Raw genomic sequence first — 27,005 nt, 5'->3', positions numbered from 1 at the left:
TTTGTTTGATTGGATCTTTTTTTTTTTTTTTAAACAGGGAACTTGCTCAAGTCACACAGCCCATGAATGGCAGACCTGTGACTTGAAGTCAGGTAGGTTGGCTTCAGAGAGCCCCACACTCTTCCTTTAGGGTGCTATGCTCCCCGATGGTACTGATGGCTGTGATTGCAGGTCCAGAACAGGAGCAGTTCAAGCATATACCTGTAGTTTCTAGAGGCAAAGTCTTTAAGTCAGCAAGATAGTTTAAAAGATAAATATTGTATAGTTAGTATTGTGGCTGATTTCCACATGAAGATGTCAGTGACTAAAAGCACCCTCTTTCTTATAAGTTTCCATAGGCAGAGGAAGGTGAATGAGAGTGGAGAGATCAGAAGAGTGAAGGAAGATGGGGAGGATGTCATTGGAATTGATGTGGAGGCAGACACTGAGGACAGGGACTCTCAGATCAAAGTTTTCTCAGGCTCAACATTTTGCCTGAGAAAGTCCTACTAAGGCCAACTAAATACTACAAACTTTGAATTATATCAGTTACTTTTTTGAGATCAATTTTATTATTTCACTGAAATAGCTCAAGGCAAAAAGAAATAACGGTCAATTGACTCGAATCATACTGTCTGATAAAAGTAGGTTCATTCTTACTTTGCCTATTGGCTTCTCAATCAGAGGGCTTGGAAAGCAAACTGGAGTTATACTGCCGTACATGGAAGGTTTCCATTGCTGTTCCTGCAAGAAAGGAAACAGAGAAAGGGAAATTTCAGGGATGTGGCTGGCTTTCCTGCTGCATGGATCCATTTTCCTGTTACAACAGTGCCTCAAGCATTTCAACTTGATAGTTGTCACTTGAAATATTTGAGTCAGCATTTTTGCATGATCTCTTTAGTTTGCGGTCTGTGCAAACTCATTTAACCTTGTTCAGGGACACCATTTATGACATTTTTAAGGCATTAATACATACATGTTGACATACATTCAGAATATGTTCACCTCTTAAGATATCTTCCTAGAACATGGATCAGACTATGTGAATCTTTTTAAAAATAACTTTACTAATATATCATTGCATAAAAACAATGACCTGGCCAGGCACGGTGGCCCATGCATTTAATCCTAGCACTTTGGGAAGCCAAGGTGGGCAGATCACTTGAGGTCAGGAGTTCAAAACCAACCTGGCCAACACAACGAAACCCTGTCTCTACTAAAAATACAAAAATTAGCCAGGTGTGTAATTCCAGCTACTCGGGAGGCCGAGGCAAGAAAATTGCTTGAACCAGGAGGCAGAGGTTGCAGTGTGCCGGGACTGTGCCACTGCACTCCAGCCTGGGCAACAGAGTAAGACTCCGTCTCAAAGCAAACAAACAAACAAACAAACAAGTGACCTCATGTAACCCTCTGGTTTCCAAATCTTTGATGCCATATGGGATAATTTCCAAAGTACTCTACCTGCTATTTAGAGCCTTCCCAAAGAGTCTCTGCTTTTTCAGTTTTGATTCTGCCCTATGGTTTACCCTAAATCTCAAGTCACATTGGTCCATGTTATTTTCACGAATGTCTCCAATTTATGCTGTTCTGCTCATGATTCCTAAAATAACCTTTCTGCAATATCTGCCTGTGAATTCCTTCTTGTTCTATAAAGCCCAGCTCAAATTCCCTAGGAAACATTTCACTATTGTTCTCTACTTCTTACTAGAGTCAGAATAAATTTCTCCCTACCAAGTTCCGTGGTACTATTATTGGAGTGTGCCATGGTTTGAATGTGCACCCCATAAGTTCCTATGTCAGAAACATAATTACCATTGTAAAAATATTAAGAGATGAAGCCTTTAAGAAGTAACTAGTCTATCTGGGTTCTCCCCTCCTAAATAGATTAATGCTGTATTCAGGGGGATGTGTTAAGTTATCTTTGGAGTAGGCTCTTGATAAAAGAATAAGTTCAACTCCCATTTTCTCTCTGTCTCATGTGCTCATTTCCTCTCACCTTCCACTATGGGAGGGCCCTCACCAGATACTGGTGCTATGGTCTTGGACTTTCCAGCCTCCAGAACCATGAGCCAAATAAATAGCTTCTCTGTATAAATTACCCAGTCTGTGGTATTCTGTTATAGCAGCAGAAAATTGATTAAGACAGAGTACTTGTCACTATCTGCTGTGAATGTGAGCTACAGAGGACAGAACTCATGCTTTAGTTACAATTTGCATAATTCACAATCTAAAACAGGTCTTATACAACATGCATGCTCTTCTTTTTCAATTAATTTTTTCTTTTGTCAGCCAGATCTTTTTCTTTATATCTTTACTAATTTCTAAAATACCCCGCTAGATCCAGCTCTCTCCAACCTCCAGTCCCAATTCTCACTACACACATTCACCCACTTTTTTCAGTCTTAGTAGAGAAGACATCAAGAGACTTGCAACTGGGGGGGAAAAAACTTAATAGTAGGTACCAATAAACCCCATTAATTAAAAATGAACTTCAAAAATTAATCAACAAATATTGACCCATCCCCACCCACACTGTCCATTAATTGGCTTGTTTCTTGAGTAAAAGGAAGACTTTTTTTTTTCCTGTGGACTTAGCAAGGAATGGAGTATGACCCTCTGGAATCTCTACTCCTGCTGTTACTAATTATCTTCCCCTCTTCCCCTAAGGCAAATTACTTGTACTCTCAACGAGGGTGGCCCTATCTACAAATGTGGTTTGTGTTATTTACACACATCTCGCAGGGTATTTTGAGACTAATTGCAATGAGATCTGTGGTCTAGAAAGGCAAAGTATAATTCCTAGGGAACAGGCCCTATAGTTTACCCTCAGGAGAAGCCATTCAAATCACTAACTTCTTCCCAGGGTCTGAAAACAAGGGTTATAGTTGGGTCCTGAGGGATGTGGATTTCTGTCCATTAGGAGTTAAAGTGAGACTAGCAACTCATTTCACAGGTCATGTTCCAGCCATCAAAGAGTGATTACCATCAAACCCCACTGGCACAGGTCCCAACAATATTAGGGAATGCACGAATGAAAGTTTCAAAGGATACCATTACCAACTCCCGCCTTCCAAAGATAAAAAGATACTGAATGGCACCAGAGAAAAAGCCAAAATATATCAACTTAAGGTTGTAACTTTTAAAAAATGAAAATAACTGTTCAGTATTGATGATTGTGAAACATGATTCTGTTTCAAGGAAGTCAATCTGCAGAGGCAGTAGATGAATCTGAAGAACTCTGCCCTTTACTCTGAGGCTCCTCCAGTTGCTATGGCAACATGTAACTAGTTTTCTTAGGGTGTTATGCAGCCTGATTTTCTTTAGACCAAACATTCCCCTGATACATTTACACTGGGTATACCTAAGACCAAAACAACCCAGCAGTTGCAAAGCATAGATTTCTTACTTATACATTATTTACTTGGTGGGAAAACGTAAGTCGGGGCCACACATAAAAGGGAACTTCTGAAACAGTGGGTTCATAGGCAAAACACAGAGCAATGAGGGACATATAGTTATTATTAAATAGCATTTCCCTTTTCCTATCCCCCATCCTCATTTCAGGCTTTTCCCACCTACAGGGTTTTGTATGTACTATGTGTGTGTGTATATATATGTATTAGAGATGTGGTGCATATGTATGTACACACACACACAGTCTGGGTGACTGATACTTAACAGTGTTTCACACTAACTCACCATTTGCTGAATGTGGGGGTGTGGGTGCTGAGGATGAACTTGGAATAAGGAGACTAGCAGGGAATTAGAGAAAAGTTGTTGAAGCCTCAGGCAAACCAGGCATCCTCTCCAGATCTCTGGAAAATGAGGGTAATTGTCCCCTTATCTTCTTCCCATAATAACTTCAGAGCTACAGAACTCCAAAAAGGTGACAGAACTTCTCAGAAATCTCTACATGAAAGGTATCTGGTGTTACCTTTCCAGATTGGACCCTTAAAAGGAGACCAAAGAAGTTGTTATGGCCTGACCTGTAATTACTACCTTCAATGTTTATCCTGATGCCTGAAATATAAGCGCAACTTCTGGTGCAAAAGGAAAGCGATAATCAAGGTTTTTAAGGAATAAAGATGTGAGGATCATCTGGCAAGCTCAGCTAGTTGATTGAGCAGTGGGATCAGAACAAGTGGCATCTGCTTAAGGCTGAGTCACCAGGCAGCCCAAATTATCCTAATAATTCTGAAAGAAAGAATGCCTCCTCTTGCAGAAGTCTTGATTTCATATTCCATATAAAGCAAGGATGTTCACATCCATCCAATGCCTGCCCCTCCTCCCCACACCTCAAAGCTAGTAACAGTGTGTTCTGTTTTGAGATGGAAGCAGATTCTACCTTAAAGATTGCCATTCCCCTCTCCAACCTCACCCTGTCACTCATTATTTAAGGAGCAAAAATAACTGCACCCTGTATCGGTAGAGGGCTTTCCACAAACTGATGACAAAGCACTTTGGTTGCTTGTCACACTGCTCAAAGGCTACAAGCTCTTTCTGGGGCCTAGGATATGGAGGGAGCTGTGACCTTTCAAATACTCAGAGGAAATAGAGGAGAAAGAAAATTCCTAAAAGGGGATGTGATGTAGATAATCACCACTGTCCTGGCCCCTGCTCTCTCTGGCCCCTCAACCTGGTTGTTGAGACAAACCAACAGGGATTTGCGCTGGTCCCTCCCATCACAGCTGGAGTTCCTTCCTTGGAAGGGTCAAGCACACAGACAGACATAAAGCTGAGGCGGCCTTGGGAAGGGAGGAGAACTGGGTGGAGGGCGATTAAATGTTGACTCACTGAGGCTTGACCAGACTTCCTCCCTTTTCTACGCTCGAGTACAGTTTTTGATGAACTTAAGTAAACTGTGCATACTGCTACACTTTCTTCCTTCCTTTTGGGCTATTATCACAGGCTTGCCAGCAGAAAGAAGGTCACAGGGGAGAATAAACTCACAAGCATTCTGGGTTTTCCGTTTATTTTGGCAGGATCTTGTTAGAGCCTGACCTGCTAATGTGTTCTTCAGCACCTCCCTCAGTACCCATTTCCCTTGAATGTTCTGCTAAATTTTTGCCTTTAAATTTCTGTTGCCTGGTGGTTTTACATGCTGATTTTTAAAATGTCCCTTGTGCGGTTACCTTCCTTCCCCATGTTTCATGCATCTTCAGCACCACCTGTACTTACCACAAGGCTACAATTACAAAGAACATTAAAACAAGAAACACTGCACATTAATGGGACTTCTGAAAGAAGACGGCACATTCCCTTCACCATACTCACATATCTTGGAGTTTTCTGCCAGGCTTTATCCAAATGCATGTGTTTTAAGCTATAACACCACCACTTTGTATTAACCTCTTGTATCCACTTAGCATCACATATTACATATTTTTGTCTTGTTGCATAGTCTCTAGAGTTGTAATATTTAGTAACTATAAAATGTTCCATCAACATAGACTATAATGTATTTTATATCTTGATATATATTTTTATCATTTCCATTTTCTCCCTGTAATTACATATGCTTTTATTTTTGTCTTTTGAGTCATTTCTTTAGAATATATTTCTAGAATATATTCTTTAGAACATATTTCTTTAGAATATAATTCTAGAATATAGAACATATTTCTATATTTCTAGAATAAGATTTCTAGGCCAAAAATATAGACATTTTTATGGCTCTTTTTATTTACTATCCAATTATTGCTTTTCAAAAGGATGGAACTGGTTTATACAGCTATCTCTAATATATACACATATGTACTATATATGTGTATATATACATATGTACATGTGTACTATATATGTATATATATTAAAGGTATAGTACATAAGTATGTACTATATATATGTATTTAGAGATATAGTACATATGTATGTACACACACACATCCAACTCTTTTTCTTAACAGCAAATCCCTGAGGAACTGCCATCATCAACCTTGTATTTATAAGTAAGAACACTAAACACCACAGAGGTGAAGTAACTCAGTGTCAGATGACCAATGTCCCTTTTATAGGCTTCACTGGCTTCAAGTGCCTAGACCCAATATGTTCCTGGTTTCAATGAGTAATCACTGACTATGTCTCTATCCTGTAATTTCTTAAGCTTGTGTCACAGTGAGACAGTGAGCATGGAGTAGGAAATATGTCAACTCCATAGCTTACTACCTTTGAGACCATGAGTAAGTTAATGAGCCTTGCTAAGCCTCAGTTTCCCCAAATGTAAAATGGGATAATATCTATATCATAGGCTTGTTTGGAGGACTTTAAAATTCAGACCAGCAAATAAACTTACATAATAAGTGCTACTATTATTTTTCATGTTAATAAAAAACATTCTCTTGTTAGTCTTCCCTGGTGCCTTCTTCAGAGTAGAATACAAGGTATCAGTGAATCTCTATTATAATGTAATAAATAGATTTCCTCCCCTACTGTCAATCAGCAAATATTTTCTAAGTACTGTAACTTAGCTCTTTGCTAATTTTATAAGAATTTTATATAAAAACATTTTTTATAATTAATATAACAATTTATAGAAACGTAAATAAGCTAGAAGTATTCCCTTCAGGAACAGGAACAGGACAAGGATGCCCACTCTCACCACTCTTTTTCAACATAGTACTGGAAATCCTAATCAGAGAAATCAGACAATATAAAGAAATAAAAGGTATACAAATAGGAAAAGAACAAGTCAAATTCTCTCTCTTTGCTGACAATATGGTTCTATGCCTAGAAAAACCTGAAGACTCTACCAAAAGGCTTCTACAACTGATAAGTGACTTCAGTAAAATTTTAGGCTACAAAATGGAAGTACAAAAATCAGTAGCATTTCTATACACCAATAATGTTCAAGCTGAGAGCCAGATCAAGAACACAATCCCATTTACAATAGCCATAAAAAATAATAAAATACCTAGGAATACATCTAACCAAGGTGGTGAAAGATCTCTACAAGGAGAACTACAAAACACTGCTGAAATAAATCATGGATGGCACAAATAAATGGAAAAACATTCCATGCTTATGGGTTTCAAGAATCAATACTATTAAAATGGCCATACTGCCCAAAGCAATCTACAGATTTAACACTATTCCTATCAAACTAACAATCTCATTTTTTGCAGGAATAGAAAAAAATTATTCTAAAATTCATATGGAACCAAACAAGAGCCTGATTAGCCAAGAAAATTCTAAGCAAAAAGAATAAAGCTGGAGGCATCACCTTACCCAACTTCAAACTACGATGTACAGCTACAGTAACCAAAAGAGCATGGTATTAGTACAAAAACAGAAACATAAACAGACCAGTGGAACAGAACAGAGAACTCAGAAATAAAGCTGCACACCTATGAACATCTGATCTTGGATAAAATTGAGAAAAATAAGCAATAGGGAAAGGATTCCCTATTCAATAAATGGTACTGGGATAACTGGCTAGCTATATGCAGAAGAATGAAACTGGACCCTACCTTTCACCATATACAAAACTCAAAATGGGTTAAATATTTAAATGTAAGACTCCAAACTATAAGAATCCTAGAAGAAAACCTAGTAAACACCATTCTGGACATTGACCTTGGCAAAGACTTCATGACTAAGTCATTAAAAGCAATTGCAACAAAAGCAAAACTTGACAAGTGGGGTCTAATTAAACTAAAGAGCTTCTGCACAACAAATGAAACTATCAACAGAGTAAACAGACAACCTACAGAATGACAGAAAAGACTCACAAACTATCTGACAGAAGTCTAATACCCAGAATCTTTAAAAAACTTAATTCAATAATCATTAACTGAATAACCCCATTAAAAAGTAGACAAAAGACAGGAACAGACACTTCTCAAAAGAAGACATACAAGTGACCCACAAACATGTGACAAAATGTTCAGCATCACTAATCATCAGAGAAATGTAAATCAAAACCACAAAGAGATACCATCTCACACCAGTCAGATGGCTATTATTAAAAGTCAATAAACAAGTGCTGACAGGGCTGTGGGGAAAAGGGAACGCTTATATACTGTTGTTGGGAATGCAAATTAGTTCAGCCACTGTGGAAAGCAGATTGGCGACTTCTCAAAGATCTTAAAACAGAACTAACTACCATTCGACCCAGTAATCCCTTACTGAGTCTATATCCAAAGGAAAATAAATGATTCTACTAAAAAGACACATGAACACATATGTTCATTGCAGCATTATTCACAATAGCAAAGACATGCGATCAGCTTGGGTGCCGGTCAACAGCTGCCTGGATAAAGAAAATATGGTACCTATACAACATGGAATACTACACAGTCATAAACAAATTAACACAGGAACAGAAAACCAAATACCACATGTTCTCACTTACAAGTGGGAGCTAAACATTAGGTACTCATGGAAATAAAGATAGAAACAACCGACATCGGGGACTACTAGAGTGGGGAGAGTGGAAGGAGGGCAGAGGCTGGAAAACTACATATGGGATACTATGCTTATTACCTGGGTGATAAGGTCATTTTTACCCCCAAACTTCAGCATCATGCAATACACCCATGTATCAAACCTGCACATGTACCCCTGAATCTAAAAGTTGAAATTATTTTTTAAATGCTTAAATAAAAATCATAACAATTAAAAAATTACAAAAGGTACAAAATAGATTATTTAGAAGTTTATTAAATAGTTTAAATGAGTATGTTTACTTTTAAATTGTAAACATATCCAATACTTTTCTATTATAAATCATAATTATAAATATACTTTTAAAACTCATTTAAAATAAAACATACAATGAAAGCTTCAACAATGAACAAATATTTTAAATGTTTTTTTAAAGTAACCGATTGAGTTAATAAAATAAGCATAGGCTTATAAAAGTAAGTGCTTATGAAATACATTTATGTCTGCTTCTAAGGACCTTATAAATAAGATAATGATATAGTGAAAAGCACATTGTTGGCCTTGTAGTCTGAAGACCTGAATTTGAAAACTGGCTTTGACACTTACTTGATATGTAACCTCTTTGTGGCTCATTTTTTCAGCAATAAAAAGTATAGTATATAATTTGTTTTTATTTTATTTTATTTTTTTATAAAAAGGAAGATCCAATCTTCTTTGTTTGTCTGAAAACAATCAACAGTCTTTTATACATCTCTTTGGAATGTCAAACCATGACATGTGATATTACAGCACAAGATAGTCCATTCACTTGTATGACATAAACTCTAGTATTCTATAGGCGCTTGGAAAAGTAAGAAGGGAAATGAAAATAGGAAGTCATCTATTCAGACATGTGAAAGCATCACATAGAAGAAGAAATAATTTTCCATAGTTCCAATATATCACTGGAGGTCAGCTTCATACACAAAATCCCAGAACTATGAGGTCCAAACAGCTCACAACAGTGCTTTCAACAACAGGGGAAGAGGGAGGCAGGGATGCTGTAACCTGCATCTCTGCAAGTGGGAACTGCTTGAGACTGGCAGCAAATTTGGGAAAAGGTATTAATGGATAAGAGGCATTTTATGGGTTAAATTATTTTCCCTCCAAGTTCATATGTCTTTACTCTCAGTACCTCAGAATATGACAAATATTAATATGACTGTATTTGGATGTAGGATCATTGAAGAGGTAATTAATTAAAATGAGGTCATTAGGGTGGGCCCTAATCCAATTTGACTGGTGTCCTCATAAGAAGGGGAGATTAGTGTACAGATATGTACAGAAGAAAGACTGTGTGAAGACTTGGGGAAAGAACAGACATCCACAAGGCTTCAGGAGGAACCAGTACAGCCCACGCCTTGATCTCAGACTTTTAGCCTTCAGAAATGTGAGGGGAAATAATTCTATTGCTTGAGATCCCCAGTCTGTGGTACTATGTTATGGTAGCCCTAACCAACAAATACAAGGCATCCTAGAAAAAAAAAAAAAAAAAAAAAAAAGGAGCTTCAATATTGGTGAAAAGGTTTCAGGGCAGAAGGTAGTCAGTGTAGGAAAGGTTTTCCAATGAACTGGGGAGAGGGTGTTGCAGTGACCAGTGACAAAGCAGATGCAGACATCTGAAGGGGTGGGGTTCTGCATGGCCGTGCTGAGCAGGCACTGGGGATATCTTATGCCTTACCCTCAAGGAGCTCCCCAAAGTGTAGTTGGGGAAAGTTGTGAAAAAATTATATTTAAAAGAAGTGGTACATATTAAGGCTAGAGGTATGCAGAAGATGCAGGGGGACCAAAAGGAGGAGCACCTAACACACCTGGGAGAGGAACCCCCTGTTGCTGGGAGGTTTCCAGGAGGAGGTGGTCCTGGAGCTGAGTATAAGGGGACAGAATAAAAGCTAGGTGACAATGAAGTGGTGTGGGATGGGAGAGGATGGCAGATCTGAGGATATGAAAAGAGATGTATGCTGTTTGAGGAGGAGGAAATCTCACGAGTGCAAAAAAAGATGTATGGAATAAAAATAACTGCTGAGTTTTTTGTGAACCACAAATAACCTGGTGCTGTTAGATCTTCCCAAGTGAGACTAGGATGGTGAGAGATGGTGCAGGAAAGAACCACAAGGCAAGAACCACAAAATTCTTTTAACAATGTTTCAGTGGATTTCCTTAGTGAAGAGGAGGATACGTTTGAGGGGATGAAAGACTGGAAACCAGGCAACTATTTAGGATGCTGGTACCACAACCAGGAAAGGTAGGCTAATGTCTGGATATTGGCACTAGCAAAGTAGCAGAAAGACTAGAAAGGAGGGGATAGACTGAAGAAATCATCAGAACTTATCCACTGGTTGGAAATAGAGGTGGCGCTAGAAAGGATTACTGGCACGTTTCTAGGAAGTGGAGGAGTGAGGAAGTGCACCTAAGAGTACAGAATCTTCCTAGGATTACAAGAAAAGGGAAGGACATGGTAAGAGTGCAGATGACAGGCAAAGAGAGACAGTTAATTTAGGTTAGGGTATCGCTCAGAACCAAAAGTCACAAAGAGCATTCACCACTTTTGAGCTCTGCTTTTAAATGTATTATTCTTTGGTGTACCTTTTGCAGTACATTTTGACCTTAACCTGTCTTCCTATCTCAACTTTAACTTTTTGTTACAGCTAAAATTTTCTACCATCTCCCATGCATACATTATACTGATTTATCCCTCTGTTCCTTCTCATGCCTTCATCTCCCCTTCTCATTGGTCCTGGCTCCACCATCTACTACTCACAGAGACTTGGGCACGTTGCTACACCTTTCCAAACCTTAAACCTCCTCATACACCAAGTGGAGATACTACTAATGACCACTGGGAGAGGTTGTTGTGTAGTCCACTGGAACACAGGAACAAAGCTCTAACCCAGACTTGAAGGTAGAGGGAGTGAGGGTTAGGGAAATCAATAAATCTTTATAGAAGTGGTAACTCCCACTTTCTACTTTCCCTCATAAACATCTCTTCCTTGGAAATGTGGAAGATTTTCAATTCTTGCTCCTCTCAGATCTGTTCTCGATATGACGACTGAGAGAGTTCTTTAAAAATTTTTGAAGTGTGATCCTTCCACTCTGTACTCCTCTTTAAACCAAACACTTCAGAGGTTTCCCACTGCTCTTAGATGCAGACTAAAATTTCACTTTGGTCTAGAAGGCCCTTCCTGGCCAGGCCTCTTCCTACCTCTCTATTCGTATTGCACCATTTTCCTCCTCCTTTTAGTACCTTGAATATCAAGTTCTCTCTTGCCCCAGAACCTTTCCTTATGCTCTTCTCTCTTCCAATACAAAAACAAACAAACAAACAAACAACAGCAACACACATCCACCTCCTGGCATCCAACTCTTCACTTTCCTTTCTAAATTAATCCAATCTTGCCTTCACTATTTAGCTCAACTGTAATTTCCACTGGGTTATATTGATTTGCTTCTATGCTGTAATTCCAGAAAACATTTCTCCTTTGTGGCCCTTACATAATTTTAATTAATTTGAACTTTTTTTTTTTTTTTTTTGGTACAAGTATTTGTGTGACTTCTCATGAGAAAGCACATATGATCTGTCTCCACCCCCGATGACCCTCAGCTTCCCCAGGGTCAGGGGCTTTTCTGTTCTTTTCCATCACTATATCCCAAAACTCTTGCTCAGCACCTGGCTTATCACAGGCTCTCAGCAAATACTTCTTGAGTAAAAAAGCGAATAGTTAAATAAAGAAATTGATGAATTCCTAAGATAATTCTTAAAAGACAAGTAAGAGAGGGGCAGGCAAAGAGAAGAGGGTAAAGATTTTTAGGCAGCGGGTAAATACACATATTCAAAGGAAAGAGAGAGCAAACATATTTGAGTAATTGCACATTGAAAGATCATAGGGTATGCAGGAAGTCGGAGAGTTGGGCAGGGCCAAACTATCAAGGACCTTAATTACGAAGATATGGGAGAGCAAGAAAAATACTTTAGGCAAGGAATGTCTGGAAGACTATGTGCCCTATAAGGATCACATTGGTGTCATGCTGAGGAATGTATTAGAAGAGTCTGAGGCTGGGTGCAGTGGCTCACACCTGTAATCCCAGAACTTTTGAGATGCCAAGGTGGGCAGATCACTGGAAGTCAGGAGTTTGAGACCATCCTGACCAACATGGTGAAACTCCGTCTCTACCAAAAATACAAAAATTAACTGGCGTGGTGGGACAGACCTGTAATCCCAGCTACTTGAGAAGCTGAGGCAGGAGAATTGCTTGAACCTGGGAGGTGGAGTTTGTAGTGAGCCGAAATCACACCACTGCATTCCAGCCTGGGCAAAAAGAGCAAAACTCAAATATATATATATATATATATATATATAAAACAAAACAAAAACAGTCTGAGGCTGGAAGCCCAGAGATCAGGCAGGATCCTGGGAGCTAAAATAAGATGATGGAATCTGAGTTTACAAAGAGGTCAGATTCAGGAGAATCAGTTTCCCACAGCTAACTATAGAATAAAATTAAAGTTTTCTTTCATATGATGTGGCTCTGTGCCTGTGCTTAGTGAATGCCTTCACTTCATCTTTTACATGTATTCAGATCCGTGTTAGTCTTGTGTCTTTGTGGTCCAAAAAAAAAAAAAAATACAAGAAGAACAGCATGAAGGTGCCTTCTTCATTCAATCAAAGGCACAAAATCAAAGGCACAAAAACTGCATATTGATTGGTGATGCAGGGTTTCATCTTTTAGAATAAGGTGTGCTGCTTTTGTTCCATGCCAAAAGAACAAAATGTACACAGGTGGTGTGAATAAATAATCCAGATATAAATAAATTATAGTACGATGCCCTTCTGGATGACATTTTGGCAACAAGTTACCTTTGCAATAGTTCATTCAAGGCCAGCTCTATGAATGTTTGATCTGCACAGTAGCACTGAACTTGGTCCTCAGATGGGCCCCCACTTGGTATAATGTTATGCTGTTGCCATTTAAAAATTCTAGTAACTGTATTCTTAAACTTGGTTTTATAAGCGAAGGTGGATGGAACAATGGAGGATGCGCATGAGCAGAGGGAACGAGCACCACGTGCACGTCTGTTGCTCCTTGCCACCACGTTTGCATACAGTGTGCGCAGTGTCCGTAAGCATAGAATTCCAGTGCGCAGTGCCTGTAAGCATAGAATTCCAGGGAAACCACAATGTGTGGGAGTTCAGGGAGACTCAAAGCAAGTACAAGGTTGTACCTTCAACTGAGTAAACAAGGATGCTGACAGCTCCAAGAGATCATGCTTTCCACTTGACCAGAACTTGCTTCATGTGCAACAGGAAAGCTGTGGTGTTGTAAGAAACACAACCAAGGAACCTTATCATATACTTTTTAATTTATGTTATTTTCTTGTATTAGTCACTTATGCTGAAAACAATGACATAGAAGGTAAAAAACAATAAGGAAATATATAGTCCTTTTCCTTTTAGTCCTTCTTTATTCATCGATATTAGCCAAAAGTAGGAAGTGTTGGTAGAATATATGTGTATCAAGAAGTGGAATAAACACTGTTGAGTCAGTTGTACAGCATGTCCACTGTTCCAGAAAGAATGAAATACATATGCATGTACAAGCCACAAAATATAAATTGTATAATTTCAGTGATTCTGGATATGAATTAAATGTTCTTACATTTCCATTGAAAGCTGACATTGTATAATATAAAGATGAATGATAAAATTCATATTAACAAATTTTAATTTTTATTAGAATGACAACAAACAGCAAATTAAAAAAACACCATGACAACTTGAGAGAGAGAGACTACAGAAGAATAAAAAACACTTTACGTTTCAGTATGTTGAATGACATTTTTTTCCCTTCTTTTTGGACAAAGGGCTCTGCATTTACATTTTGCAAGGGGCCCTGCAACTAATGAAGCCAGCCCTGTTGAAAGGGAAAGCATTGCTAGATACCAAAGCACAGGCAAGACAATCACCAATCCCGTTGGTGAGCAATGAAAACAGTGGGCCAGGTACGGTGGCTCACGCCGGTAATCCCAGCACTTTGGGAAGCCAAGGTAGGTATATCACTTGACGTCAGGAGTTCAGGACCAACCTGGCCAACATGGCAAAACCCTGTCTCTACTAATAATACAAAAATTAGCCGGGTGTGGTAGCACACGCTTGTAGTCTCAGCTACTCACGAGGCTGAGGCAGGAAAATCACTTGAACCTAGGAGGTGGAGGTTGTGCTGAGCCAAGATCCTGCCACTGCATTCCAGCCTGGGTAACAGAGTGAGACTCTGTCTCAGAAAAAGGAACTGGCTAACTGGCAAAATTCAGTTTTAAAAACTGGTTTGTCTATATAAATTGCCTTGGCATTCATGACCTTCTAGGTGAAATGTATCTTAATGTTAGAGTCCTATGACAAACCATACTTGATACATTGCAGCACTTTTCCTAAATCAGGAGCTCAGGTAAAATACAAGTGACAGAGATAATCAAATCGGATTCCAAAATCACCAAAAACAATCTGTCTAAAAACTCGGGCGCTTCATGTGGTCCATGCACCTGTGAATAACTACAGGCTGAAGTTAAGCTTTGGATTCTGATACTATACGGACAAACAGAATTTCTGTTCTCAAAGATTAAATCAATCAATATTCGCATAAATTTTATGAAATGCTAAAATAATAAAAAACAAGAAATATCCATGCATCGTTATAGTTACATGCAACTTTTAAGGAAAAGAGAATAAGCCTTTGTTCTCCCATTTTCAGGGTTTTCTCTGTTTCACAAGCATATGAATTTTGGCTGATAATCTTACATCTTTCTTATAGTGACTCTTGGATTCATTTTTTTACTAATTCTTGTAAGATAAACAGCTCAGAACACAGTAGTGTGGGAGATACCTTAATCTCTTTGAAACTAAAAGATTGCTCAGAATTACGCTAATATTTCTAAGAAGCGTATATAGTAGAAACATTTCCAAAAACTATAGACCTTAACTAGTCTTCCTAAAATTTTCTGTTACTAGAAATTAAGTGGGGCAAGTTGGTAGATGACGTCCCAAATGGAGTGATAATCCATTAGCATAATTCACCCAGGAAGTAGACAGGTGGGGCAATTATAAGTGCAAAGGTTAAAGATACCCCACCCATTGATTACCTGCACCTGAACTTTCTTGATGGTGAGGTGTGGGGAGACACTCATTCTGGGATGAATAATTAGCAAAAGGCTTAATGTGCAAAATTCCCTGGGAGAGAGGGCACATTGGTTTTTATTCACAATAAGGAGAAAGTGGCGGAGGGAGAATAAACTCTTAAAATCAGGTTTTGGTAGGAAATAGAGCAGACAGGAGTAACCAGTGACTGCAATTGAGCGGGCAGGTGCAGTGGGGCACCCAAGATTGCATCTGCTGTATGACTGGATCTTGGTTTTCCCTGATTACATGTCCTGTAAGACAGTGATTTATAAGCCAAAAGCAGGCCTTTCCATTTTGATCACCAGTCTAATGGGGCAAACAAGTAAATACTCCTAAAAATATTGTCCATGTAATTGACATTATTTTAGGTATTTAATTATGATTATGATTATAATTCTTAGGAATGAAAATAGTGTTATACAAAAGCAGTTATTGACCTATCAATAGATGTGCTTCTCTTGATAACATGAGAGCCCTCCCTGGGCTGACTTTAGAATAAGACTAGAGACGACTCCTATGTGGAGGTCCCCAGGGCAGCACCTGCCGTAGGGTTCATCCCACAGCATTATGTGCTCACGTTGAGACAGAATCTTACTCTGTTGCTCTCACTGGAGTACACTGGCACAAACAAGACTCACTACAACCTCAACATCCTGAGCTCAAGCGATCCTCCCGCCACAGCCTCCCAAGTAGTTGGGACCACAGGTGTGTGCCACCACAAGTAGCTATTAATTTTTTTTTTTTCTTTTTGTAGAGACAGAGTCTCATTATGTTGGTCAGGCTGGTCTCAAACTCCTAGGCTCAAGCAATCCTCCCACCTTGGCCTTCCAAAGTGCTGGTATTTCAGGCATGAGCCACTGTGCCTGGCCTCATTTACTTTTTAATTGTTAAACTAGCTGTTTTATTTATTAGAAAGTGTGATCCATTATCCAAACTTCATTTGGATTGAAAAGCACAAAACTCAGCACCAGATCTGGGTTTGAGACTTTTTTTCCTTTCTGATTTTTTAAAAAGGAAATAAAAACCCTACTACCATTTCTCTTAACTACCCTAATCAACTCATAGTTTTGTTGGGAAAGGCCACTCTGGTAAGACACAGTGGTAGAGGCATTCTTGACTTTAGTTTCATTCTCAAAGCAATACTCCTTGAGATAAAGCATATGAGCATGACTTTCAAACTAGAATGTAAAGTACCACACAAATGCTAGCTTCTCCCTCTCAGAAACAAAAAGAAATGTATGGAAAGATCTATTTTAGAAGAGAGGATGAATGCCAGTGACATTTTTATTTGAAATTGTATTATGAGAGGTAAAAATTTAAAAAGCACACATAGGGCATGTTTCAGGACAAGCAATCATGTCCCTTAGCGGGACTGACTTTTTCCTCTCATATCTCCAAGCAAGGTAGTCTATGCCTTCCCAGACCTCTTGGGCCAAGGGGGACAGAGATACTATCTCTACCTTCCCTGGGGCAAGTGGCTTCCTGCTTAGCAACCTGAAGGCCAACCAAGACCCATCTTGGTGGAAACTCTTCCACATCTCCTATGAGTCATTACGCCAAAGGAAGGCACTATCCTGATTTCTAAAACCATCATTTTTCTCCCCCTGTTCTTGAACTTTACATAAATGAAATTATACAGGATTTATTCTTCAGATCTGCAATCTTTTCCTTGATATTATGTTTCCGAGATTCATCATGCCATTGTGTATGGCTCTCATTCATTCACTTTCATTGTTGGGTAGCATTGCATTCTGTGAATATATCACAATTTATCCATTTCATAATTGATGGACATTGTACTGTTTTCAGTTTGAAGCTGTTACAAATAATGCAGCTATAAGCATCCTTATCTATGCCTTTTGGTACACATATGTACATTTTTCTATGGTGTGTGTAAATGCGAATAGACTTGCTAGATCATAGACTCTGCATCTATTCAATATAGACAATGCCAAAAGTTTTCTAAAGTGGTTTTACCAACTTTCTGAAATACCAAATTTACACTACCTCCAGCAGTATCTTTCTGGAGTACCAAATTTACACTACCTCCTTCATGAATGACACCAGGTGAGCCTGAATATCTGCGTTTACTTGTCTGTTAACATTACCCAGAGTTGGATTCTGTCGCTTGCAAATAAGAACTTTACAAGACAGCTGAAAAATCTGGAGAGAAGAATTACAGATTGAGAATAGCAAGAAGAAAGGCCCTAAGACCATTATGCAATATCTTGTATTGATTTCTTGCCAAGCACATGTTTACACACACATATCCCTAGATCGGTGAAAAAGAGAGAGAGAGAGAGACAGAGAGAGAGAGAAAGAGACAGGTAGATAGATAGCCAGAAATCATCTCAGTTAATCATTCTTACTTGCTGATTTTATGCAAGCTACTATGTTAGGCAAAACCCTATGAAACAGGTATGATTCATATTTATTTAGATTAGGAAACTGACATTTAATAAGTTCAAATAACTTAGTTAATATCAACTATAAGTAGTGACAAAGGAAGGATTTAAACTAAACCCAAGATTGTCTGGCTCCAAAGACTCTGCTGTTCACCAATATGCCACACTGATATCTATTATTTTTAAACCCAAGAAAGAGTTGATTCATTTATAAAGGGTATTTAGAGCATATTCTGTTAACTGTAAATAACCTCGAACATCACTAGGTATGTTCCAGCGTTCTTTATTTTTTTCCAGTGTCCGTGTAGAACATCCTAGGCAAGACAGTAGATGTGTCATAAGAAAGATGGAACATTCCAGGGAGTGGAGTGCATGACAAATTGTTTGTGAATATTCTTCATTCACTGCCAGCTGCTGATACTGCATTCCAGTTTAACTCAAAACAGTCTTAGGTAATAATGTTAACTCATAATCATAAAACATTTTGCATCTCTAACACATTACAGGTTAGAATGCTGTTAAGTCACAAGTAAACTATACATTTCTTCACCATCTACACTCAAGTCTTTTTTTTTTAAAGATGCTGTTTTTCTCAGGGTGAGTGTCGAGTACAGAAGAAATATAATTTTGTTTGCTGTTATGGTTTTATTTCATTCTCATAGTTAAATACAAAATTTGAATCAGCTTATCAAAATACTGTATAAATTTAACCTGTAGGAATTTTACATATTGTAGTATTGATACATTTTGGTTGGTTGGCTAGCATGGAAACGTGTTTGGCTTTGTTGCTGTTGTTATGTTGGTAATGATTTTTGATGTTTGATTGGCATAAAGTTTTACTGGTTCACGACCCCTGATAAGATTTTTCCTTGGATGAGATTTCCCTCAATTCTCTTTTTAAGTTTCTATGATTTTAAAAACATAGATGACATAAAAAAGAAAAATTTAAAAACTGACTAGATTTGGAACACACTAAGGTCATTTTTGCATATCATGTAGCACCTATAAAGTCATGTTACATCAAAAGACAACATTGGCATCCACTTGGAAATCAGTAGTTACAACCCCTAAGAAAGGACTTCCCTCGGCCAGATAGGAAAGGGTAAAGTAGGGCATAAGAAGAGTTTAAATATTTTCTTTTTGAAGCCTATTTAATTACACTGTTTGACAAACCAATTCTATTTTGAAAGCCTCTCTCTAAAAATTACTATTGAGCAGACAATTACAGTATCATCTGTTGCCTGCTGCTTATAATTTACAAGTGATTGCTACATGTAAATTGTATAATTAATCAGCCTTAAAGAGAAGTGATAACTGTGCCCTCCATCCAAATGCGAAGCTAATGATTGGTGTTGGTACTTTCTATTTTTGCAGTTTAGGCTGATGTCAGTGTTTAGCAGCCACATGCATACCAGCTGCTACTTCCAGGAGTGCCACTTTAAGTCTTCAGAATGTGGGCAGCTGACTCCTTCATAAATGACACCAGGTGAGCCTGAACATCTTAATATACTTCATCCTCAGTCATATTCACAGGCAAGGAAACGCCTTCCCACTGTCAGAGAAAGGCAGCCTCTTCTGGAGAAGGGCAGACACTCAGCGGATGCAAAGCCCAGTTGCGCAACGCCAGGAAAATGTACATCCCAGTAATTCAAGTAACACTCCTTCCAATCCTCAATATTCTGAATAGACAGTCCACTCTTTTTGAGCATCCCTAGCATTTAATTTATAATCATAATTTTTAAAAGATGATTTCTGAGCCATGAAAATTCACTCGATAGCTAAAGACAGATTGAGGTAGAATTCAGCTCTTGATGGAGAACAATCCATTTAGGCTCTGGGAAAAAAAAAAAAAAAAAACAACTCAGCTAAGAAACTCAGAGAATGAGTCAGCACTGTGGATCTGGAACCTGGTATTTAGGTGTCCTCACTGCCAAAGGTGTCTCCAACCTGATATTTAGTTTCCCTGAATCACCTACCTTCTAATTCCCATTCCCCAATGTATTTAATGATTCTCTTGACTTAAAGTCTTAGAGAAAAGCTAAAAATACAAAGAAGACATGACAACACAGCCATTCTTTTCTTCTTAGCATTCTCTTTCTAACGTTACAATTTATCTGTTAATATTAGTATATGCATATAAATAGTTCAAAAAATAAAAACAAAAGTTGATCCACGTTAATTTATTATTACATTTGGTCTATATCTGGACTCTACTTGACCTGATAAGAATTGAGAAGTTCTAGTACCAACCACCAAATAAATGAGAGTGTAACAGAAAGCATTATGACAGAATTCATAGAGTAAGGAAGAGTTATGTTACCAACTTTTATACAGGAGATTCCCCTGCTTTCGGCTGAGCTTGAACTCTGATCTCTGTGAAACCTATTTGTTTTGTCTGAAAGTTGGAATCTAGCTAATGTCAATGTTAGTTTTACCATTAGTCAAGAATTCAGCTTAATATTAAACTTTATAATAAACTGAGAGGATTCACTTGCCTGCTTATTTTCTATGGGTGGCATCCACACATTTGAAATATAGCTACGAATTATGTTAATTTAGTAAAAATCATGTTGCGGATGCAGCTGTTTATTTGCTTTTTATAACCTATGATATCAGTCCAATGGATGTGTCTTGATTTGGAAGGTCTGATGCACTCTGAGAGTGACTTTGATTTGGGAATAGACTACACCCAAAGCAGCTGTAAGCTATGGCTGTGCCCATTTGCCTCAATGTCCTAAAGTTAAATGTGTGTGTGCAAATAAAAGAAGGTCCCTGTTCTTTACAATCAGGAGTCAAGTCAAAAGACACTGATTTCAATTTCATGTTTAACTGTTTAACAGTTATGATCTCTGAATAGTACTCCATGGGGGCAAGAAGTCTATGTTTTCCTCGCTGCTGTATCCCTAGCACCTACCATTCCGCCTTGCGAAAAACAAGTGAGTGAAAATATTTTTGAGTCCTTGTTGCTGAATTGTGTTCCGTATGCATTTCTGTATTTTCTTTTAAAAATGTATAATGGGCATATATTTATAATAATGAAAAAGAATGTTATTTTATAATGCTTAATATTCTTTCTTAATATTCTCATATAAATAAACTCCTTTTCCTTATATGAGCCAATTTGTCAATTAGTCTACCCAGAAATTATAATTTTACAAATTTGAGAAAAACAGGAAATGTCTTGTTTCCTGGCACTGCCTACTTTTACAACCACTGCCTGCAAACATTTTATAAATTCACCCTGCTCCATGAGGAATTTATAAATTCACCATGAGGAACAGGGTGAATTTATAAAAACTGGGCCTGTTGACACTGTGCACAGCTCCTCCTGCAAGGCCTGAGTGTTCAAGGTCAATGGCTGGGCTGATATGATGGAATTTCCTTCGTAATAAGACTTTTTTTTTTTTTTAAGCCAGAATCTGTTGTCTTTAGAAGATAGGGGCACTTGCTTATCTTGCTTAATGGGCCTCAGGGGATCAGGTCCACATGGACATCTCTATTCAGAAAGATGGACTCTGCTGGAGCAGCTTCACAAGAACAGGACCTCCGGCAACCTCCTGCAACCCAGCATTGCATATGTTGTATTGAGTTAAGCCACTGAGATTTTAGGGGCTAAAAACAAATTCCCTTTCAGTGAGGGAAAAGGAAGTGAATATTGAAAGGCACTGGTTCATGTCCAAATTTTCATGGCAGGCCAGCAAGTCTTGACTGAATCACTTAAGTGGGCCAGTGACTACATCTTTACCTTTGAGTGTAGTTGTTTTCCTTTAATTTACTGAAAAAAATTTGTCTTAAGTGCTGCTCCTACATGTGCAATAACATTCATGTAATTATCATTTAGTTTTCAGACACCTTTTGACATAAATGTGATCTCTCTTCATTTCTGTGCAAGTAACTCAGAAAAATAATGCAAGTCATTCATTTGTTCAACAAGTAATGACTGAACAAGGCATTTTCTAGATGCTGCAAACACGACACTGAACAAAACAGAAAACGTCTCGTCCCCATGGAGCTTAGAGTCCATGGAACTTAGATTTGATGGGTGACATAAAACATTAATAAGTGTAATCAGTAGTATTTCAGAAAGCTAAACGGGTGAGCAACAAAGATAAATCAGGGAAGGGGGACAGGGAGTGTCAAAGGCAGGGAAGGATTGCCCTACTCCTGATATCTATGACAGTGCCTGGCACCAAGTAAGTCTTCAGTGAATGAGGGCCAGAACATACTAACTGTCATTGTACTAACACTCGGCTTCCCTGCAGTTTTTCTCTTGGATTAGTCTAACACATCTCTTTATATGTATATGGCCTTGAGAATTTGCCCTATTTCCTTCATTGCCCAATAAAGTATTGGCAGATACTAGCCTCTGAAAAGAAACAGATCAGCCTCCATTGGTGATATTTCTTAGACTTCTTCCCCAACTTCTCACTGCCTTCTCCTGTTCCAAACTTGTCTTTGCTGCACTCTTGAATATTGGTTCCATTTTTTTTTTCACAAGCTACTCTTGATTCTTTGTTCTTAGTGCTGATAAAGTTAAGCTCCCCAGTAAACCTTCAATCTTCCTCAAGAATGTGTCTCATTTCCTGAATTAGAGAAGTCATTTGGTGTCTGCTCACCAAACTGTCTTTTGAGGGAACTTTTGTCCACTCTAAACCCTGATAGCTAAGCAGCCACATTTTAAACACACAATTCCTTTTATTTTCTTCCCTCCTCTCACCCTCATCCAAGCACATCAGGTAATTACACTAATGTCACCATCTGAGCCAAGTTAATTCTTTGGCTTGCTGGTATTAAAAGAAAGATGAGGGCCAGGCACGGTGGCTTATGCCTGTAATCCCAGCACTTTGGGAGGCCAAGGTAGGCAGATCATCTGAGGTCAGGGGTTTGAGACCAGCCTTACCAACATGGTGAAACCCTGTCTCTACTAAAAATACAAAATTAGCCAGGTGTGGTAGCGCATTTCTATAATCCCAGCTACTCGGGAGGCTGAGGCAGGAGAATCACTTGAACCCAGGAGGTGGAGGTTGCAATGAGCTGAAATGGCACCATTGCACTCCAGCCTGGGCAAGAAGAGTGAAACTCCATCTCAAAAAAAAAAAAAAAAAAAAAAAAAGATGAGCTGGGACAACTAAGTTCTTTGTCTCCTAAATTTGAATTAAATTATGCAGGCAGACTATACCAGTTGGTAGTATAAATTAAAGCTGAAGAAAAAGCACCATGAAGCAGAGTTGGGTTCATGGCAAGGCATATGAAATTCAAAATCATGAAGCAATAGATGCTGTAAGTAAGCAGAAAAAGTCTCAGAGCAAAGAAAGAAAACAAATCTGATACTGGCTGGTGGAACCAGAAAGAGAGGAAAAGAGAGAAAGAAGGTGGACGAGAGTACTTTATTATTCCCTAGAGTTGTACCATGAGAGCTTTCTAGTGTTAGCTCTAATGACAGTACTAAATCAATATATATCCCTAATGTTCATTAGCTGAGCACTGAAGGACTTCCTACCTCAGAGCCTTTACCCTTCCTGTTCCTTCTGCCTAGAATACTCCCTGCACCCCCTTTCCCATTCATCCATTCAGCATATAATGGAGAAAAAATGAAACAGCAATGGCAAAGCCCCCGAGGCTCTGCCTTATATTTCTACATTGTTTACTCTCTGCCTTCCTTCAGGTCTCTGCTTAAATGTCACCAAGACAGAAGCATTACAGGTTGATAGTTTATAAAATGACAACTTGCCCATCACTTTCTGCCTCTTTCTTCATTTTGTTTTATTCTTTTTCATAGCACTATCACCATTTGACAAATTGTATAGTTATTTTTGTGTTTTGCTTGTTTTCCCAACTAAAAGGTGAACTCTGCAAGACAGGGTAACATCGTCAGATTAACTACTGCATGTCCAGTGCCTAGGACAGTACACAGTAGGTGCTCAATAAATATTTGCTTAGTGAATGAATAAATCCAGAGAAAGGTCCCTAGAGGAGTTGAAGCTGTGCCGGGTCATAAACAGTTTTTCATATGACTATAGATAGGAAAGGCATTCTAAGCACAGGAAATAGCATTAGCTAAAGCTCAAAATAAAGAAACAAAATAGTATACAAAGTCACAAAAATATGAACAAATTGGTGCACATATAGTGTAGTGAAATAAGTAATTAGAGACAAGTGTGGTTACATAGGCCAGGTTATGCAGTATTAGATGCCATGCTAAGGAACATGGGCTTTATTCAGTTGGCGAAGTGCATCCACTGAAAAGTTTTAAGCATATATTAGCACTATATGGTAGGCAAAATTCTAAGATAGTTCCCCAAATTCCCAGCCGAAGTGTACCTATATCTTCTCTCAGTTAATGAAAGTAAACACTAATATATAACATAACATATATTATATGATAGATATATATTAGATATATTAGTACATATATCAAATTATATATTATATATATAAGGATATTAGTACATATTATTACTGTATATTATACATAGTACATATTAGTATATTAGTATGTATTATATAATTGAGATATATGTGAGTATAGATAGGTACATATATATATCTCTATATAGTGAAGAGATTTTGCAGATGTAATTAAGGTCACAAATCAGTCGACTTTAAGATAGGGAGATTATCCTTGGTGAGCCTGACCTAATCAGGTGAGCCCTTAAAAGGGACTGAGCTTTCTTCAAGGATCTAGAACTAGAAGTACCATATGACCCAGCCATCCCATTACTGGGTATATACCCAAAGGATTATAAATCATGCTGCTATAAAGACACATGCACATGTATGTTTATTGCGGCACAATAGCAAAGACTTGGAATCAACCCAAATGTCCATCAGTGACAGACTGGATTAAGAAAATGTGGCACATATACACCATGGAATAATATGCAGCCATAAAAAAGGATGAGTTTGTGTCCTTTGTAGGGACATGGATGCAGCTGGAAACCATCATTCTTAGCAAACTATCACAAGAACAGAAAACCAAACACCGCATGTTCTCACTCACAGGTGGGAACTGAACAATGAGATCACTTGGACTCGAGAAGGGGAACATCACACACCGCGGCCTATCATGGGGAGGGGGGAGTGGGGAGGGATTGCATTGGGAGTTATACCTGATGTAAATGACGAGTTGATGGGTGCTGACGAGTTGATGGGTGCAGCACACCAACATGGCACAAGTATACATATGTAACAAACCTGCACATTATGCACATGTACCCTAGAACTTAAAGTATAATAATAATAAAAAATTAAAAAAATTTAAAAAATTAAAAAAAAAAAAGGGACTGAGCTTTCTTTCTTTTTTGTTTTTTTTAAGACAGGTTCTCACTCTATCATCTGGGCTGGAGTGCAGTGGTGCAACCTCAGCTCACTGCAACCTCCACCTCACCTCCTGGGTTCAAGCGAGTGTCCTGCCTCAGCCTCCTAAGTGGCAGGGATTACAGGCATGTGCCACCACACCCATCTAATTTTTGTATTTTTAGTAGAGATGGGGTCTCACCATGTTGATCAGGCTCGTCTTGAACTCCTGACCTCAACTGATCCACTAGCCTTGGCCTCTCAAAGTGCTAGAATTATAGGTGTGAGCCACCACGCCCAGCCTGAGCTCTTTTGATAAATTGAATATAGACATGATTCTCCATTGCTGGCTGGGGCCATGTGACAAGCAATGGGAATGGCCTATAGGAAATGAGAGGGCCCCTGGGTAACAGCCAACAAGGGAATGGTACCTCAGTCCTACAATGGAAAGGAATTGAAATCTGCCAGCAGCCTGAATGAGCCTGGAAGTGAATCCGAAGTTCCAGCTGAGACCACAGTCAAGCAACACCACGATTTCAACCTAGTGAGACCCGGAGCAGAGACCCAGCTACTCCTTGCCTACAGAAATGTGAGCTAATAAATGGGTGTTTCTTTATGCCACTGTGCTTGTGGTAATTTGTTATACTAGAATAGAAAAACTGTTAGGCTGTGTGGAAAACAGCTTGGAGAGGGTTAAGACTAGAGCCAGGGAGCCAGGGAGGGGGGTGCTGCAGTCATCCAGACATGGGAGGAATGTCCAGAATTGCAATGATCCTATACCTCTGAAATTCATAGGGGCCTTCCTTCCCTGCTGAGCTAAGCACACCACTGCCTTTGAACTCTACGCTTTAAAGCACCTGTAACTTTGGAGGAAGCTACTTTCCATCGATAGGTTGGCTCCACCTGCTCTGATCAGTTCATTCCCAGCTTTTCCACCTTCCTGCCAACATGTGGTACTAGCTATCAACAAGTTTCCTGTCCAAGCCCCCTGAGTTGTGAAAATCAGCCATGCTTCTCACCAATAGCTTCCTTGGGAGGCATGGGCACATAGCAGTTCTCAACCTTGGCAGCCCATGAAAATGGTCTTGAGAGCTTTTAAAAACATGATATCCAGCCCAACCCCTCAGAGATTCTCATTCAACTGGGTCTCGGGCATTGTGTTTGTTTGTTTTAACTCTTTCAGTGACTGTGGTGTATAGCCCTGGTTGAAAACAACTGAAATACAGCCTCAATTTGAAGGTACAGGATTTGAGAGTTAATATTTAGTAATAAAATATCATTTTCTCATCTATCTTCAGAATAGCATTATACAATATTCTCTTTTCTCCTCCCTCTTCTCTTCTTCCTTCTGCTTCCAACTTTCCCAGTAAGAAAACCATCATTATTATGTAAAATTTGTTATTATGTAAAATTTGTTACATTAACATTTCATTATAGAAATGAATTCAAGTAGTTGATGAGAAAACTAAGGCTCAAAAAAAGTTAAATGAATTGCTTCATAATCACATCATTTGTGGGCTAAACACAATCTCAAACCATCTTCATGTCCCAAACCTTATGTTTTCCCCACCAACACCATTCCATAAGGAACTGTAAATAATATATCTACCTCTCTTTATATCAGCCACCACCTACTGACTATTCTAGATACTGTCAAGTATGTTTCAGATTTAATTTGATTCTCACATTGATGTTATGTGGTGAAAACAGATACTTCCACGGTGATAAAACTGAG

At 38.6% G+C, this 27,005-nt stretch overlaps 1 protein-coding gene across 5 annotated transcripts in view; it reads right to left on the bottom strand.

The window, feature by feature from the left end:
- The window catches only part of RASGEF1B (RasGEF domain family member 1B), a 613,701-nt gene that overhangs the window by 179,003 nt on the left and 407,693 nt on the right, over positions 1-27,005 (bottom strand). For 4 of the 5 annotated variants that reach the window (XM_005554946.4, XM_005554947.4, XM_065545057.1 and 1 more), the window contains one exon: positions 640-723. The exons of the other annotated variant lie outside the window; for it this stretch is intronic. In XM_005554946.4, the coding sequence (XP_005555003.1) occupies positions 640-723 (84 nt within the window). The remainder of the gene's footprint in view (positions 1-639; positions 724-27,005) is intronic. 5 annotated transcript variants of the gene reach the window in all.

This window comes from Macaca fascicularis, chromosome 5, assembly GCF_037993035.2.
Source record: "Macaca fascicularis isolate 582-1 chromosome 5, T2T-MFA8v1.1".
Lineage (NCBI taxonomy): Eukaryota > Metazoa > Chordata > Mammalia > Primates > Cercopithecidae > Macaca > Macaca fascicularis.
The sequence above is the reverse complement of the archived record's forward strand: the minus strand, read 5'-3'. Positions and strand labels throughout refer to the sequence as shown.